Below are 18,832 nucleotides of genomic sequence, written 5' to 3' on the forward strand. Positions count from 1 at the left end.
CTTTTATCCTCTTGTCACGACGATCTTTCAACTTCACACTGAAATTACTTGAACCTTTCAATAATTCAGACTCGTGATTCATCAAGTAAATATACTCAACATCTACTCGAATCATCTGTGAAGTAAGAACATAACGATATTCACTGCATGCCTCAGCACTCATTGGACTGCACACATCAAAATGTGTTACTTCCAACAAGTTGCTATCTTGTTCCATCTTACTGAAAACGAGGCTTTTCAGTCATCTTGCCCTTGTGGTATGATTTGCATGTCCCAAGTGATTCAAAATCAAGTGAGTCAAAACGGTCCATTTGCATGGAGTTTCTTCATGCATATACACCAATAGACATGGTTCGCATGTCTCAAACTTTTCAAAAACGAGTGAGCCCAAAGATCCATCAATATGGAGCTTCTTCATGCGTTTTATACCGATATGACTTACGTGGCAGTGCCACAAGTAGGTGGTACTATCATTACTATCTTTTGGCATGAACATGTGTATCACTACGATCGAGATTTAATAAACCATTCATTTTAGGTGTAAGACCATTGAAGGTATTATTCAAATAAACAGAGTAACCATTATTCTCCTTAAATGAATAACCGTATTGCGATAGACGTAATCCAATCATGTCTATGCTCAACGCAAACACCAAATAACAATTATTTAGGTTTAACACCAATCTCTTTGGTAGAGAGAGCGTGCGATGCTTGATCATATCAAGCTTGGAAAAACTTCCAACACATATCGTCAGCTCACCTTTAGCTAGTCTCCGTTTATTCCGTAGCCTTTTGTTTCGAGTTACTAACACTTAGCAACCGAACCGGTATCTAATACCCTGGTGCTACTAGGAGTACTAGCAAAGTACACATTGACACAATGTATATCCAATATACTTCTATCGACCTTGCCAGCCTTCTTATCTACCAAGTATCTAGGGTAATTCTGCTCTAGTGGTTGTTCCCCTTATTACAGAAGCACTTAGTCTCGGGTTTGGGTTTTACCTTGGGTTTCTTCACTAGAGCAGCAGCTGATTTGCCGTTTCATGAAGTATCCCTTCTTGCCCTTGCCCTTCTTGAAACTAGTGGTTTCACCAACCATCAACAATTGATGCTCCTTCTTGATTTCTACTTTCGCGGTGTCAAACATCGCGAATACCTCAAGGATCTTCATATCTATCCCTGATATGTTATAGTTCATCACGAAGCTCTAACAGCTTGGTGGCAATGACTTTGGAGAACCATCACTGTCTTATCTGGAAGATCAACTCCCACTCGATTCAAATGATTGTTGTACTCAGACAATCTGAGCACAAGCTCAACAATTGAGCTTTTCTCCTTAGTTTGCAGGTTAAGAAAGTCATCGGAGGTCTTATACCTCTTGACATGGGCACGAGCCTGAAATCCCAATTTCAGCCCTCAAAACATCTCATATGTTTCGCGATGTTTCAAAAACGTCTTTGGTGCCTCAACTCTAAACCGTTTAACTGAACTATCACATAGTTATCAAAACGTGTATGTCAGATGTTTGCAACAACCACAGACATCGTTCGAGGTTCAGCACACTGAGCGGTGCATTAAGGACATAAGCCTTTTATGAAGCAATGAGGACAATCCTCAGTTTACGGACCTAGTCCGCATAATTGCTACTATCAACTTTCAACTAATTTTTCTCTAGGAACATATCTAAACAGTAGAACTATAGCGTGAGCTACGACATAATTTGCAAAAACCTTTTGACTATGTTCAGGATAATTAAGTTCATCTTATGAACTCCCACTCAGATAGACATCCCTCTAGTCATCTAAGTGATTACATGATCCGAGTCAAACTAGGCCGTGTCCGATCATCACGTGAGACGGACTAGTCATCATCGGTGAACATCTTCATGTTGATCGTATCTTCTATACGACTCATGCTCGACCTTTCGGTCTCCGTGTTCCGAGGCCATGTCTGTACATGCTAGGCTCGTCAAGTTAACCCTAAGTGTTTCGCGTGTGTTCCGAGGCCATGTCTGTACATGCTAGGCTCGTCAACACCCGTTGTATTTGAACGTCTGAATAAAACACCCGATCATCACGTGATGTTTTGAAACAGCGAACTGTCGCAACGGTGCACAGTTAGGGGAGAACACTTCTTGAAATTGTTGTAAGGGATCATCTTATTTACTACCGTCGTTCTAAGCAAATAAGATGCATAAACATGATAAACATCACATGCAATCAAATAGTGACATGATATGGCCATCATCACTTTGCTCCTTTTGATCTCCATCTTCGGGGCTCCATGATCATCATCGTCACCGGCATGACACCATGATCTCCCTCATCATGATCTCCATCATCGTGTCTTCATGAAGTTGCCTCGCCAACTATTACTTCTACTACTATGGCTAACGGTTAGCAATAAAGTAAAGTAATTACATGACGTTTAAGTTGGCACGCAGGTCACAAATAAATAAAGACAACTCCTATGGCTCCTGCCGGTTGTCATACTCATCGACATGCAAGTCCTGATTCCTATTACAAGAACATGATCAATCTCATACATCACATATATCATTCATCACATCCTTTTTGGCCATATCACATCACATATATCATACCCTGCAAAAACAAGTTAGACGTCCTCTAATTGTTGTTTGCATGTTTTACGTGGCTGCTAGGGTTTCTAGCAAGAACATTTCTTACCTACGCATGAACCACAACGTGATATGCCAATTGCTATTTACCCTTAATAAGGACCCTTTTCATCGAATCCGATCCGACTAAAGTGGGAGAGACAGACACCCGCCAGCCACCTTATGCAACTAGTGCATGTTTGTCGGTGGAACCGGTCTCACGTAAGCGTACGTGTAAGGTTGGTCCGGGCCGCTTCATCCCACGATGCCGCCGAATCAAGATAAGACTAGTAACGGCAAGCATATTGAACAATATCGACGCCCACAACTACTTTGTGTTCTACTCATGCAAAGAATCTACGCAATAGACCTAGCTCATGATGCCACTGTTGGGGAACGTAGCAGAAATTCAAAATTTTCCTACGTAACACCAAGATCTATCTATGGAGAGACCAGCAACGAGTAGAAAGGAGAGTGCATCTACATACCCTTGTAGATCGCTAAGCGGAAGCGTTCAAGTGAACGGAGTTGATGGAGTCGTACTCGTCGTGATTCAGATCACCGATGATCCTAGTGCCGAACGGACGGCACCTCCGCGTTCAACACACGTACAGCTCGACGATGTCTCCGACGCCTTGATCCAGCAAGGAGAGAGGGAGAGGTTGAGGAAGACTCCATCCAGCAGCAGCACAACGGCGTGGTGGTGATGGAGGAGCGTGGCAATCCTGCAGGGCTTCGCCAAGCACCTACGGGAGAGGAGGAGGTGTCACGGGAGGGAGGGAGGCGCCAAGGGCTCAGGTATGGATGCCCTCCCTCCCCTCCACTATATATAGGGGCAGGGGAGAGGGGGGAGGCGCAGCCTTGCCCCTTCCTCCAAGAAAGGGGTGCGGCTAAGGAGGGGGGGAGGAGTCCATCCTCCCCAAGGCACCTCGGAGGTGCCTTCCCCCTTGAGGACTCTTCCCTCTAGGGTTCCCTAGGCGCATGGGCCTCTTGGGGCTGGTGCCCTTGGCCCATGTAGGCCAAGGCGCACCCCCTACAGCCCATGTGGCCCCCCGGGGCAGGTGGCCCCACCCGGTGGGCCCCCGGGACCCTTCCGGTGGTCCCGGTACAATACCGATGACCCCGAAACTTGTCCCGATGGCCGAAACAGGACTTCCTATATATAAATCTTCACCTCCGGACCATTCCGGAACTCCTCGTGACGTCCGGGATCTCATCCGGGACTCCAAACAACATTCGGTAACCACATACAAACTTCCTTTATAACCCTAGCGTCATCGAACCTTAAGTGTGTAGACCCTACGGGTTCGGGAGACATGTAGTCATGACCGAGATGTTCTCCGGTCAATAACCAACAGCGGGATCTGGATACCCATGTTGGCTCCCACATGTTCCACGATGATCTCATCGGATAAACCACGATGTCAAGGACTCAATCAATCCCGTATACAATTCCCTTTGTCTAGCGGTATTTTACTTGCCCGAGATTCGATCGTCGGTATACCGATACCTTGTTCAATCTCGTTACCGGCAAGTCTCTTTACTCGTTCCGTAACACATCATCCCGTGATCAACCCCTTGGTCACATTGTGCACATTATGATGATGTCCTACCGAGTGGGCCCAGAGATACCTCTCCGTTTACACGGAGTGACAAAATCCCAATCTCGATTCGTGCCAACCCAACAGACACTTTCAGAGATACCCGTAGTGTACCTTTATAGCCACCCAGTTACGTTGTGACGTTTGGCACACCCAAAGCACTCCTACGGTATCCGGGAGTTGCACAATCTCATGGTCTAAGGAAATGATACTTGACATTAGAAAAGCTTTAGCATACGAACTACATGATCTTGTGCTAGGCTTAGGATTGGGTCTTGTCCATCACATCATTCTCCTAATGATGTGATCCCGTTATCAACGACATCCTATGTCCATGGTCAGGAAACCGTAACCATCTATTGATTAACGAGCTAGTCAACTAGAGGCTTACTAGGGACATGGTGTTGTCTATGTATCCACACATGTATCTGAGTTTCCTATCAATACAATTCTAGCATGGATAATAAACGATTATCATGAACAAGGAAATATAATAATAATCAATTTATTATTGCCTCTAGGGCATATTTCCAACAGTCTCCCACTTGCACTAGAGTCAATAATCTAGTTCACATCGATATGTGATTAACACTCAAGGTCACATCCCCATGTGACTAACACCCAAAGAGTTTACTAGAGTCAATAATCTAGTTCACATTTACCATGTGATTAACACTCGATGAGTTCTGGGTTTGATCATGTTATGCTTGTGAGAGAGGTTATAGTCAACGGGTCTGAACCTTTCAGATCCGTGTGTGCTTTACAAATCTCTATGTCATCTCCTAGATGCAGCTATCACGTTCTATTTGGAGCTATTCCAAATAACTGTTCTACTTGGAGCTATTCTAAATTGTTGCTCCATTATACGTATCCGGTATCTCTACTCAGAGCTATCCGGATAGGTGTTAAGCTTGCATCGACGTAACCCTTTACGACGAACTCTTTTACCACCTCCATAATTGAGAAAATTCCTTAGTCCACTAGTTACTAAGGATAACTTTGACCGCTGTCCTGTGATCCATTCTTGGATCACTCTTGTACCCCTTGACTGACTCATGGTAAAGCACACTTCAGGTGCGGTACACAGCATAGCATACTGTAGAGCCTATGTCTTAAGCATAGGGGACGACCTTCGTTCCTTTCTCTCTATTCTGCCATGGTCGAGCTTTAAGTCTTAACTTCATACCTTACAACTCAGGCAAGAACTCCTTCTTTGACTGATCCATCTTGAACACCTTCAAGATCACGTCAAGGCATGTGCTCACGTCAAGATCACGTCGGTATACCGATACCTTGTTCAATCTCGTTACCGGCAAGTCTCTTTACTCGTTCCGTAACACATCATCCCGTGATCAACCCCTTGGTCACATTGTGCACATTATGATGATGTCCTACCGAGTGGGCCCAGAGATACCTCTCCGTTTACACGGAGTGACAAAATCCCAATCTCGATTCGTGCCAACCCAACAGACACTTTCAGAGATACCCGTAGTGTACCTTTATAGCCACCCAGTTACGTTGTGACGTTTGGCACACCCAAAGCACTCCTACGGTATCCGGGAGTTGCACAATCTCATGGTCTAAGGAAATGATACTTGACATTAGAAAAGCTTTAGCATACGAACTACATGATCTTGTGCTAGGCTTAGGATTGGGTCTTGTCCATCACATCATTCTCCTAATGATGTGATCCCGTTATCAACGACATCCAATGTCCATGGTCAGGAAACCATAACCATCTATTGATTAACGAGCTAGTCAACTAGAGGCTTACTAGGGACATGGTGTTGTCTATGTATCCACACATGTATCTGAGTTTCCTATCAATACAATTCTAGCATGGATAATAAACGATTATCATGAACAAGGAAATATAATAATAATCAATTTATTATTGCCTCTAGGGCATATTTCCAACATGAAAATCATCGTAACAAGAAAATAAAATTTCTACGATCTGATCGTGGAGGAGAATATTTGAGTTACGAGTTTGGTCTTCAATTAAAACAATGTGGAATAGTTTCACAGCTCACGCCACCTGGAACACCACAACGTTATGGTGTGCCCGAACGTCGTAACTGCACTTTATTGGATATGGTGCGATCTATGATGTCTCTTATCGGTTTTACCACTATCGTTTTGGGGTTGTGCATTAGAGACAGCTGCATTCACGTTTAAAAGGGCACCATCTAAATCCGTTGAGACGACACCGTATGAACTATGGTTTAGCAGTAAACCTAAGCTGTTGTTTCTTAAAGTTTGGATTTGCGATGCTTATATGAAAAAGTTTCAACCTGATAAGCTCGAACCCAAATCGGAGAAGTGCGTCTTCATAGAATACCCAAAGGAAACCGTTGGGTACTCCTTCTATCACAAATCCAAAGGCAAAACATTCGTTGCTAAGAATGGATCCTTTCTAGAGAAGGAGTTTCTCTCGAAAGAAGTGAGTGGGGGGAAAGTAGAACTTGATGAGGTAACTGTACCTGCTCCCTTATTTGAAAGTAGTTCATCACAGAAATCTGTTCCTGTGACTACTACACCAATTAGTGAGGAAGTTAATGATGATGATCATGAAACTTCAGATTAAGTTACTACAGAACCTCGTAGGTCTTCCAGAGTAAGATCCGCACCAGAGTGGTACGGTAATTATATTCTGGAAGTTATGTTACTAGACCATGACGAACCTACGAACTATGAAGAAGCGATGCTGAGCCCAGATTCCGCAAAATGGCTTGAGGCCATGAGATCTGAGATAAGATCCATGTATGAAAACAAAGTATGGACTTTGGTTGTCTTGCCCGATGATCGGCAAGCCATAGAAAATAAATGGATCTTCAAGAGGAAGACGGACACTGATAGTAGTGTTACTATCTACAAAGCTAGAATTGTCGCAAAAGGTTTTCGACAAGTTCAAGGTGTTGACTACGATGAGAGTTTTTCACTCGTATCTATGCTTAAGTCTGTCTGAATCATGTTAACAATTGCCAGATTTTATAAAATCTGGCAAATGGATGTCAAAACTGCATTCCTTAATGGATTTTTTAAAGAAGAGTTGTATATGATGCAACCAGAAGGTTTTGTCGATCCGAAAGGTGCTAACAAAATGTGCAAGCTCCAGCGATCCATCAATAGACTGGTGCAAGCATCTCGGAGTTGGAATATACGCTTTGATAAGTTGATCAAAGCATATAGTTTTAATACAGACTTGCGGTGAAGCCTGTATTTACAAGAAAGTGAGTGGGAGCACTACAACATTTCTAATAAGTATATGTGAATGACATATTGTTGATCGGAAATAATGTAGAATTTTTCTGGAAAGCATAAAGGAGTGTTTGAAAGGAGTTTTTCAAAGAAAGACCTTGGTGAAGCTGCTTACACATTGAGCATCAAGATCTATAGAGATAGATCAAGACGCTTGATAAGATTTCTCAATGAGTACATACCTTGACAAGATTTTGAAGTAGTTCAAAATGGAACAGTCAAAGAAAGAGTTCTTGCCTGTGTTGCAAGATGTGAAGTTGAGTAAGACTCAAAACCCGACCATGGCAGAAAATAGAAAAGAATGAACAGTCATTCCCTATGCCTCAGTCATAGGTTCTATAAAGTATGCTATGCTGTGTACTAGACCTATTGTATACCTTGCTCTGAGTTTGGCAAAGGAATACAATTTTGATCTAAAAGTAGATCACTAGAACAGCGGTCAAGAATATCCTTAGTGAGGACTAAGGAGATGTTTCTCGATTATGGAGGTGATAAAAGAGCCAGTCGTAAAAAGTTACAACGATGCAAGCTTTTACACCAATCCAGATGACTCTAAGTCTCAATCTGGATACATATTGAAAGTGGGAGCAATTAGCTAGAGTTGCTCCGTGCAGAGCATTGTGGACATAGAATATTTGCAAAATACATACGGCTCTGAATGTGACAGACCTGTTGACTAAACTTCTCTCATGAGCAAAACATGATCATACCTTAGTACTCTTTGGATGTTAATCACATAGCCATGTGAACTAAATTATTGACTCTAGTAAACCCTTTGGGCGTTGATCACATGACGATGTGAACTATGGGTATTAATCACATACAGATGTGAATATTGGTGTTAAATCACATGGTGATGTGAACTAGATTATTGACTCTAGTGCAAGTGGGAGACTGAAGGAAATATGCCCTAGAGGCAATAATAAAGTTATTATTTATTTCCTTATTTCATGATAAATGTTTATTATTCATGCTAGAATTGTATTAACCGGAAACATAATACATGTGTGAATACATAGACAAACATAGTGTCACTAGTATGCCTCTACTTGACTAGCTTGTGAATCAAAGATGGTTAAGTTTCCTAGCCATGGACAAAAGAGTTGTCATTTGATTAACGGGATCACATCATTAGGAGAATGATGTGATTGACTTGACCCATTCCGTTAGCTTAGCACACGATCGTTTAGTATGTTGCTACTGCTTTCTTCATGACTTATACATGTTCCTGTGACTATGAGATTATGCAACTCCCGTTTACCAGAGGAACACTTTGTGTGCTACCAAACGTCACAACGTAACTGCGTGATTATAAAGGTGCTCTATAGGTGTCTCCGAAGGTACATGTTGGGTTGGCGTATTTCGAGATTAGGTTTTGTCACTCCGATTGTCGGAGAGGTATCTCTGGGCCCTCTCGGTAATACACATCACTTAAGCCTTGCAAGCATTGCAACTAATGAGTTAGTTGTGGGATGATGTATTACGGAACGAGTAAAGAGACTTGCCGGTAACGAGATTGAACTAGGTATTGAGATACCGACGATCGAATCTCGGGCAAGTAACATACTGATGACAAAGGGAACAACGTATGTTGTTATGCGGTTTGAGCGATAAAGATCTTCGTAGAATATGTGGGAGCCAATATGGGCATCCAGGTCCCGCTATTGGTTATTGACCGGAAACAGTTCTAGGTCATGTCTACATAGTTCTCAAACCCGTAGGGTCCGCACGCTTAACGTTTCGTTGACGATATAGTATTATATGAGTTATGTATGTTGGTAACCGAATGTTGTTTGGAGTCCCAGATGAGATCATGGACATGACGAGGAACTCCGGAATGGTCCGGAGATAAAGTTTGATATATGGGATAATAGTGTTTGATCTCCGGAAGGGTTCCGGAATTCACCGGAAGGGGTTCCGGATGTTTCCTGAAATGTTTGGGTACGAGAACACGTTATTTGGGCCAAAGGGGAAAGCCCACAAGGTTTTTGGAAAGCGCAAAAGGAAGTTTTGTGGAGTCCACAGGCCAGACGCCAGGGTCCCTGGCGTCTGGGTCCAGACACCGAGAACCCTGGTGTCTGGCCCTGGAGTCCGAGAAGGACTCTTGCCTTTCGGGTGAAACCGACTTTGTGGAGGCTTTTACTCCAAGTTTCGACCCCAAGGCTCAACATATAAATAGAGGGGCAGGGCTAGCACCAAAGACAGATCAAGAAACACCAAGCCGTGTGCCGGCTACCCCGTCCCCTCTAGTTTATCCTCCGTCATAGTTTTCGTAGTGCTTAGGCGAAGCCCTGCGGAGATTGTTCTTCACCAACACAGTCACCACGCCGTCGTGCTGCCGGAACTCATCTACTACTTCGCCCGTCTTGCTGGATCAAGAAGGCGAGGACGTCATCGAGCTGAACGTGTGCAGAACTCGGAGGTGCCGTGCGTTCGGTACTTGGATCGGTCGGATCGTGAAGACGTACGACTACATCAACCGCGTCGATAAACGCTTTCGCTTAGCGATCTTCAAGGGTATGAAGATACACTCCCCCTCTCGTTGCTATACATCACCATGATCTTGCGTGTGCGTAGGAAAATTTTGAAATTACTACGTTACCCAACAGTTCCGTCCCCGCCCGTGACACTGTGCAGAAACGTTATACCGGACGCGGCCGCCTCCTGCGGTGGCGACAGGGCCCGCCGCCTCCTGGCGTGGCGGCAGGTGCCACATGTCGCCTGCCGCACCTGTCGCCACTAGCGAGGGGGTCCTTTTTAACAATGTTTTTGACATGTGGTCTTTTTTGACAATTCTGTTGGCCAGGGGGTCCTTTTGGACAAAAAATCCCTCGTTCATGGTGTCCAACAATACCTATGTATGCACACGAGAGGAGTGTCAAGTAGTATATCATCCTTGAAGGGGTCAAGTGGACACGCGTAAAGGAGATGATTCACCTTTATGTATGTGAAGTAGATGTCACACGTGTCACTTGCCGAACGGACTCTAGACATGATGATGTCCGTAGGATGCTCCGCGTCAATCTACTTCCTCTAGGCTCTGATTAATGGTGTCGCAGCGTCGCCGATGTTGAAAACTTTCTCCATAAAATTGGTCAAACCGTACGGACTTTGTCTTTTACAAAATATATCCATCCAAAAATAAGTGTTATTAATTTAGTATAATTATAGTATAAAGTTGTAGTGAGTGACACTTATTTTAGAACGGAGGGAATACGTGATAGGTGTGGTGAGTTACTCGGTTATTTGGAGCTGACGATTATTTCGAATGATGCAGATCACCCCGTAAAAGAAAAGGAAAACGTAGGTACATTATGCACCGTGTCCCGACGATGGCCGAAGCGACGGGCAGAACAGAAGAGAATGGCGTGATGAGATGAGACAAGAAAGAAAGATGGAGGGGCAAGAGAACAAGATGGATGGCACGCAGGGAGGGACATGGCAACCACATGTCCCCCATACTCGGAGCTCTGTTGCCGCGAGGCGGAGCAAATCCGGCCGCGCGCGCACACACAGCTGGTGTGGGAAGGCGTGACTCAGGGCTCTACAGTGTCCGTCCTGCCGTGCCACTCCTACTCCTGCTCCTCGGGATCGGGGTTGCACCAGTCTGGCACCACGCACCTCCCCTCCCCTCCCCGCGCGCCATCTTTCTTAATTTAGAGTAGAGATCAGTCGGTCTAATCCATCCAGGATCGCTCCCTCCCTGAAGATTCCGCATACCACCAGAAAAGAGACGACAACGTGCGCCACTCAGCTCCCCCGATCTTTGTTTCCACGATCGGTCTCATCTCCACAATCTCTCAAAGTAGTAATACCAATCCTAGATATCCCCTGCCACAACCAAAAAATAAAATAAAAAGACGAGTTCTTGCTTGGTTCCTGCTGCGCGTATCTGAAATTGTCGTTGGTCAAAAACGTTGTGTGTATGGGCACAATAACCTTTCACATTGTGTCGTTGTGACCACTGACCAGCATTCCCAGTTTTATTTTGCCAAAACCCCAGATTATTACTACCGATGCGGTGAGCTTCGTGAGCGTACGTAGTGTTGCGTAATGCGCATTGAGGTCCCTACACGGCTGGGCTGCTGGAACGCAGACGTGGCTGTATTCAACTTTTAGGCCAGCCATCCCTTTTGTCCAGTTTATATATTCCGCCCTTCAATCTTTTCGGTCCATTTTGAACTCCCCATGGAATCTGTCCTACGAACTGTATCGCGTCTTTTTCCTGGCTCGGAAACCCGCACGCAGCTGCTTCTTCTTCAGCTCCACCAGCACAAAATTGTTTCAAATCGACAGATAGATTTGCTCGGGAAAACCGCATTATTGGTGCCATAGTTGCTGCTTGTGCTCGCCAATGGGCATATACAAACTAGCAACTATGTCAAATCTACAGATAGATCGCACCCTGGGAACCAGCCTACCCGTCGCCTAGTTGCCAATTGTAAATGTAGTACAAACTATCAACCATCCCAACTCTAGCGGAAGAGAATGTGTGTGCGGCCCAAAATTTTCCAGTGGCCCGTTTGATAATCACAACTGGTTGATAAAAGTACATGCATGTACAGTGTACCAAGTACTAAAGGCTGCAAGCTAGGCTAGTCCTAGTAACTGATTCACAGTAGGAGTACTTACTGTACTTTCCGTCTCAGATGGTAACGTATCTGCTAGGCTGCTAGCCAGAGGCCAAACGATTGGAGCGTTCCAGGACACAGAGACGAGCCAGAGAAATGCAACACGAAAGCAACAATGCTCGGACGAATAACACACTGAATCAATCAACCAATTAACCGAACGAACCAACCAAAGAACTTGAGTACAGTTATTGCAGACTAAACAATCATCTTTGTTCCTCCTACTGATCTACGTAGATGCTAGATGCGAGGTGGGTCATGTGATTTTTCACAGCCCGATCAAGTTTCTTGAGGTGGTGACGCCGCCGTCCACCACGAGGTTGTGGCCGGACACGTATCTCGAGTCGTCGCTGGCCAGGAAGAGCACCGCCTCGGCGATGTCCCTGGGCCTCAGCGTCGACCCCTTGAGCGTGGCGAGGCTCCTCACCACCTCCTCCATCTTCTCCACCTCCTGGTCGCTCGGCACGGCCACCTCCAGGCCGATGTCGGCGTCGGCGTCGTCGGCGGCTGACGCGTCGTGGCCCTGGCGCCACGCGTTGATGAGCATTGGGGTGGCGACGCCGAAGGGCGAGACGCAGTTGACGCGGATGCCGTGCGCGCCGAGCTCGCAGGCGGCGTTCTTGGTGAGCCCCACGATGGCGTGCTTGGAGGCGGTGTATGCGTGCGGGCCGAGGCCGCCGAGCACGCCGGCCACGCTGGCGATGGAGACGATGCTGCCGTAGCGACGGGCCATCATGGCGCGCCCGGCGTGCTTCATGCCGAGCGCGGTGCCCAGCGCGTTGACGCGGAGCACGCGGTCGAACTCGCCGGCGTCGAACGTGAGGATGCTCTTGGCGGCGCTGGTCTGCCGGCCCAGCACCCCGGCGTTGTTGCAGAAGACGTCGAGGCGGCCGTAGCGCGACACCGCCCGGTCGACGGCGCGCTCCACGTCCTCCTCCACCGACACGTCGCAGCGCACGAAGCCGACGTGCGGGCCCAGCGAGGCCGCCAGCGCCTCGCCGGCGGCGTCGTCGATGTCCGCGATCACCACCTTGGCGCCGTGCTTGACGAAGAGCCTGACGATGGCCTCCCCGATGCCCCGCGCGCCGCCGGTGACAATGGCCACCTTGCCGTCCAGCCTCTTGTGCATGGGGGTGGGGGCGCCGCTGGCGTCCCACCCAAGCCCGTGGTGCGACGGCGACATGGCGGGCTGGTGGGCCTTCTCCGGCATGACGTCCAAGGCAGGCATGGCGGTGGCCGTGGCGTGGTCTTGCGCGTAGGAGGCGAGGCTAGCGCGCATGTACAGGAGCCACAGGTAGGAAGGAAGTGTGTGAAGCTTGCTGGTTTATGCAGGGGAGTGCAGGGCGGGGTCTACTTATAGGCGGGCGGGGCGACTGGTTGTACGGCCAGCTCTCGCGGGACTACACGTAATTCAACGCGTACGTAGTCGTTGCTTGTAGCCTAATGAAAAAGTTGTTGCTAGTAGTTCTTTATCGTTTGATTCGTGATTAGCCAAGCAAATACTTTCAGTATGTGGCGAGCGGTTCAGCAGAGGGTGCTTGTACATGGCTGTCTGGCTGGCTCTGGTGTCATGGTCTTTGCAGCCTTGTCTAACTCGATCTGGTGTGAGATTATTCAGTACCGGCGGATCAGCACGGAGAGCGACACTGTCTCTGACCGGACCAGATGTCTCCGGTCCATGAGGGAGAAAAAAAAACGAGAGAAAACAGAGATGTTAGCGCATTCCTAGAAGCGAACGCGAGGGCGTGACAGGAAGAGAAGAGCAACTAGCAAAGGCAAGGCCGAGACCGAGGGGAGAACCGCACACGGTTGGGCGGACGGATCGGATTGACCGCGGCTTTGTGTATGGGGGGCGGGTGGGTCGTTTGGACCGCCGGAGAAATTATGGGTTCCGACGACCGTACGTGGGTGGGGTCGGTCGATGGTCTTGGCTGTCTTGAGCTGATGCCGATGCGTGAGCGTGACTAACTCAACAACTAGGACGGATTTCAACAGTGTGGACGCTCGCAAGATTGAGGAGCACGAAACCGATGCCCTTTTCTTTAAAAAACAATTGTTTTCGTGGGACTTTTACATTGCATCCTTGAGACTATGACTATGAGAGGGTTGCTTGCTGGGTTAACCCCTTGAGAGGAGGGGAGGGGGAGAGAAGAGAAGACATTGTGTTTGCTTCGACTTTCGGCTCTCGACTTTTCTGGCTGGGTAGTTGCCGACCGGAGCCCAGGTTCAACATACTCCTCCTCCTCCTCCTAATTCTACGTGCGAGAATGGTTCCTACGCAACACCATCCTCCTAAAACCTCATTCATCGATCGCTTTACTAACCTTTTTTTTTTTTGCCTTTTACTAGTAATTTAACCTAAAATAAAAGAAAAGATCAGCCTTTTATTGCCTCTCCTCTGGTTGGGCTTTACGGTTCCTTTTCCGTATAAGACTGTGCTAGGTCTGATTGATCATTATACCTAAAAAAAAAATATGATATACAACTTCCTCCAATCGGTATTAGTTGCGTATTTAGATGTGTTTTAGTATTAGATACATTGGTTTGAGCGATAATCAATATGGATGCGAAGGAGTGTCTTTTTTGTACCACACTTTGATAGAGTGACTGCTCTTCACTGGTATCGTATGGTCTTAGTATCATATGGTCTTAGAACTTTTCCCAACTTGTATGTACATCCCCTCGCTTTACCCAGTGATCGAATTAATCACCTCGCTTAATTGACTCACGGTGTCCCAAATTTCTATCCACAAACCCAACAGCTCCATCACACATTCATACGCACATTCTGATCACTAGATTAACTGCATCTAGTCGGGCAATCAGCACCATACTACCTATGTAGACGCCACGTGTGTGTTCATCATGTTTTGCATTCACTTGATGCTTCATTTTGAGTTAATAAAATCTATTCTTATTTATAAAAGAATCGGGCAATTAGTACAAAGAGACATACATATACAGTGCAGAATAGTCTTTTTTTTCTCTTGCGAAACTGAATAGTCTCCTTTGAAAGAGAGAATTCCGATGAAGAAGACGAATTTCAGTCCACCCCACGCCAACAGCAATCCAAATGTTAACCTCTCCCAAAGTCATAGGCGAAGAAGGCCACGAACCCTCCTCCATCTCATCAACCCCAGACTCCAGGTATAAAAACGGGCTTCGCCTTTCGTCGGGACCCGGTTGCAGACGAGCTAAACAAATTGACCAAATCTTGGCGTCACCGCCTAAGCACTTTTGCAGCTAGCGACCGGACAATTAGCTTCACCATGTACTAGTACTTCTTAGAACTTCATAAAAAAAAAGAGTAGTATTCCTTAGGAATACGTATATATCCCTCTCCCTTGCGCACGTACTTACATCAGTCGTATCCCGCACCGCGTACATGTATAATACCAGTATATGTACTGGTGACGTGATGCTGATGCTAATACGTACTGTATGTTGTCGACGTGGGGAAGCCAGGGTGTACACATAGTACTTATTGAATTTGTGTGAGATGGCGTAGGGACTAGGGACGTGGCGATTTCAGTAGACTTTTCTGAGTTATACGTACGAGTAGTATATTCTCTCGTGGAAGGGATGGAGACTATGAAATGCAGGTTAGTAGTTTCTTACGTGGACGAATCTGCTCGTATTATTTTTTGGCTCTTCCCCCTTGAACTATTGCTGCTTGCTCGCAGGTCAGCATCGCCCGGCTAGCTAGGAGCTAGCGAAGCATAGCCATGTTATGGCCAAGCCAAGTTGGAGCCAAGCAAAGCCGGCTTAGCCAAAGCCGGTGCAAAGCTAAGAGGATGCTTGGATACGTTTTAGTCTCATGACTAAAAATAGGGGACTAAAACTTGATAGCCTCATCCATGCTTGGATACAAATACTAAATAGACTAAAATCGAGTTAATGAGCATTTATTATCCTTCAAACCCTTCAATCCAGAATTCGCATGTGTTAAAGGAGAAGAGTTAAATGAGGAGAGAGAGGACTAATCCATATTTTAGTAGGGTTCCCCTGACTAAAATTTTCTAGTCTCAAGACTAGTTCTAGCCTCTATTTAGTCAGGGGTGGTTGGAACTTTAACTTCTAAAAGAGACTAATTTTAGTCGGACTAAAAATAGTCCCTTGGATCCAAGCATGCTCTAAGCTCTCGAGTCAAGGCTAACACATGCATTATTGATGCCGAACAAGGACAAAACTGCACGGGAATTTAAGCTCCTAAATGCTCTGTTTATTACTGTTATTAGGCCATGATCCGATGCACTTAATTATTAGGATTTATAATGTGCACAACTTTCTGCAGCATCACTGTTAGCCGTTCATGCTGTCCAGTTAATTTGCTTCGCCAAGACCATTACTTCAACCAGCTAGTAACAAGCTCACTCTGTAAACAAATGTATACAGAGGGAGCAGTATAACTCACTGCTGTTGATTGTTTGCCCTAACATTGTCAAGGATCTAATTTATGTTCGTAAACTATCTCGTGACAATCAAGTTTCAGGGCCGTGGTCGCCACCGCCGTTGCCACGGTTGCCGCCAAAGTCGTGTCCAGAGAAAGGAGTGCGGTCTCCGAGTCGTTGGTGGAGCCGAAACCGCCGAAGACAGTGAGAGCAGCAGAGCCCACCTTGGCAGCACGGAGATTGAGGTTGTATTCCGACGAGGTCCAACCCAGAGCGCGCAACATCGAAGGCAGGTAGCGGCACCGTGTCGTCGAGGATGGTGCGGATGGTGTCGAAACGGTGGTCGAGACCATGGAGGAGCTGCATCGTTAGATCCTAAGGAGAGACCGGGTTGCCGATGTCGGCGGGGCCGTCCGCAAGAGTCTTGAGGCGGCGGGCGTAGTCGGAGATCGTCATGTCACCTTGCTTGAGATTTGTCGTACTATCGTGTGAGGTGGAGGTAGCGGGCACCTTGGTTGGCGAGGAAGTAACCGTGAATGCGAGACCAGGCCCTGTACGCATTGACGGTGAAAGTGCTAGTTATCGACTAGAGGGGGGTGAATAGGCGGTTTTTATCAAAGTCTTCAAAATGTGGAAGTTTCGAAGACAAACAATAGAAATGCCCTAATTGATATGCAGCGGAAGATAAACTACAACAAGCAAGCCATAGTCAAGTATGCAATAGCGTTAATATACGAAGACTAATAGCAGCTAAGTAGTAGGATCAGGATGGAAGATAGTATGAAGCCAATCAACAACAGTAGTCAAGCAATGAAGTCAATCAGATAAGACAGATAAGCAATGACTTCACGAAGACAAACTCAAGGTAAAGGAGGGAAGAGATAGAACCAGTCACTTGTTGAAGACACATGATTTGTTGGACCAGTTCCACTTGCTGTGACAACTGTACGTCTGGTTAGGGAGGCTGAGATTCAACTCAGAAGACCGTGTCTTCACCTTATTCCCCTTGAGCTAAGGACACTTAGTCCTCGCCCAATCACTCTGGTAAGTCTTCAAGGTAGACTTCTAAACCTCCACAGACTTCGTTCACCCGGCAATCCACAATGATTCTTGGATGCTCAGAACGCGACGCCTAACCGGCTGGAGGATACACAGTCCTCAAGTGTAATAAGTCTTTAGGTCACACAGACAAAAAGACTTCAGTGATGCCTAACACTCTTTGGCTCTGGGTGTTTGGGCTTTGTCCTCGCAAGGATTTCTCTCTCAACGGCTTCGAGGTGGGTTGCTCTCAAAATGACAAAAGCCGTAAACTAACTCTGAGCAGCCACCAATTTATGGTGTAGGGGGTGGGCTATTTATAGCCACAAGGCAACCCGACCTGATTTGTCCGAAATGACCCTGGGTCACTAAGGAACTGACACGTGTTCCAACGGTCAGATTTCAAACACACGCGGCAACTTTACTTGGGCTACAAGCAAAGCTGACTCATCCAACTCTTGATAAGATTTGCTCTCATTGTCTTCGCTCGAAGACATAGGATTTGGGTTGAGCATCACTTCAGTCACTCTGACTTAGTTCACTTGGACCCCACTTAACAGTACGGTGGTTCCTATGACTCAACAAAGAAGAAAAGGAAACAACGAAACCACACAGTCTTCGCACTCCATAGTCTTCACGCAATGTCTTATCATGTCATAGTCTTCAATATGAATATCTTCTCATACCACCATTGTCTCCAATGTCTTCATACATTTTTAGGGGTCATCTCCGGTAGGTAGACCGAATCATTGAGGGACACTACCTGCGTTATCCTGCAATTCTCACAAACGCATTAGTCCCTCAACCAACTTTGTCGTCAATACTCCAAAACCAACTAGGGGTGGCACTAGATGCACTTACAATCTCCCCCTTTTTGGTGATTGATGACAAACTGGTTGAAGTTTTCAACGGGGATAAAGTATGTGAAATTGTAAAGGATAGGAAATTGTCTTCATAAGTAGCAAGGGCTCCCCCTGAAGATGTGCATATAAGTAATTTTGCTTTTGGAATGCAAATGCACATGGCAGGTTGTACTTGTGGAGATCCACTTCAACTTATGAAGATAATTCATCATGCATGAAATGATATAGCATATAGGATGACATGCATAATGAAAAATGGATGTCTGCGGGATGATCTAAGTGCGGAAGTTATCATCGCACATGCAGAATTTATCGTCGCATCACAGTAAAGCAAGTAAGTAGCAGACGACCATCAAGTTTAGGTGTTACAACTCAAAGAACCAAATGTTTTAAAAAGCAAGAGTTGTAAGCACGAGGCAAAATATAA

At 46.2% G+C, this 18,832-nt stretch overlaps 1 protein-coding gene across 1 annotated transcript; it reads right to left on the reverse strand.

Annotated features, from left to right (window-relative positions):
* Nucleotides 1–12,235: 12,235 nt before the first annotated feature.
* LOC119296374 (sex determination protein tasselseed-2-like) lies at nucleotides 12,236–13,423 on the reverse strand. The gene has a single exon (XM_037574770.1). It carries the CDS (start codon nucleotides 13,390–13,392, stop codon nucleotides 12,382–12,384), a length of 1,011 nt encoding a protein of 336 aa, XP_037430667.1. The 5' UTR covers nucleotides 13,393–13,423; the 3' UTR covers nucleotides 12,236–12,381.
* Nucleotides 13,424–18,832: the final 5,409 nt, after the last annotated feature.

Source organism: Triticum dicoccoides, chromosome 4B (assembly GCF_002162155.2).
Source record: "Triticum dicoccoides isolate Atlit2015 ecotype Zavitan chromosome 4B, WEW_v2.0, whole genome shotgun sequence".
Taxonomy (NCBI): Eukaryota; Viridiplantae; Streptophyta; class Magnoliopsida; order Poales; family Poaceae; genus Triticum; species Triticum dicoccoides.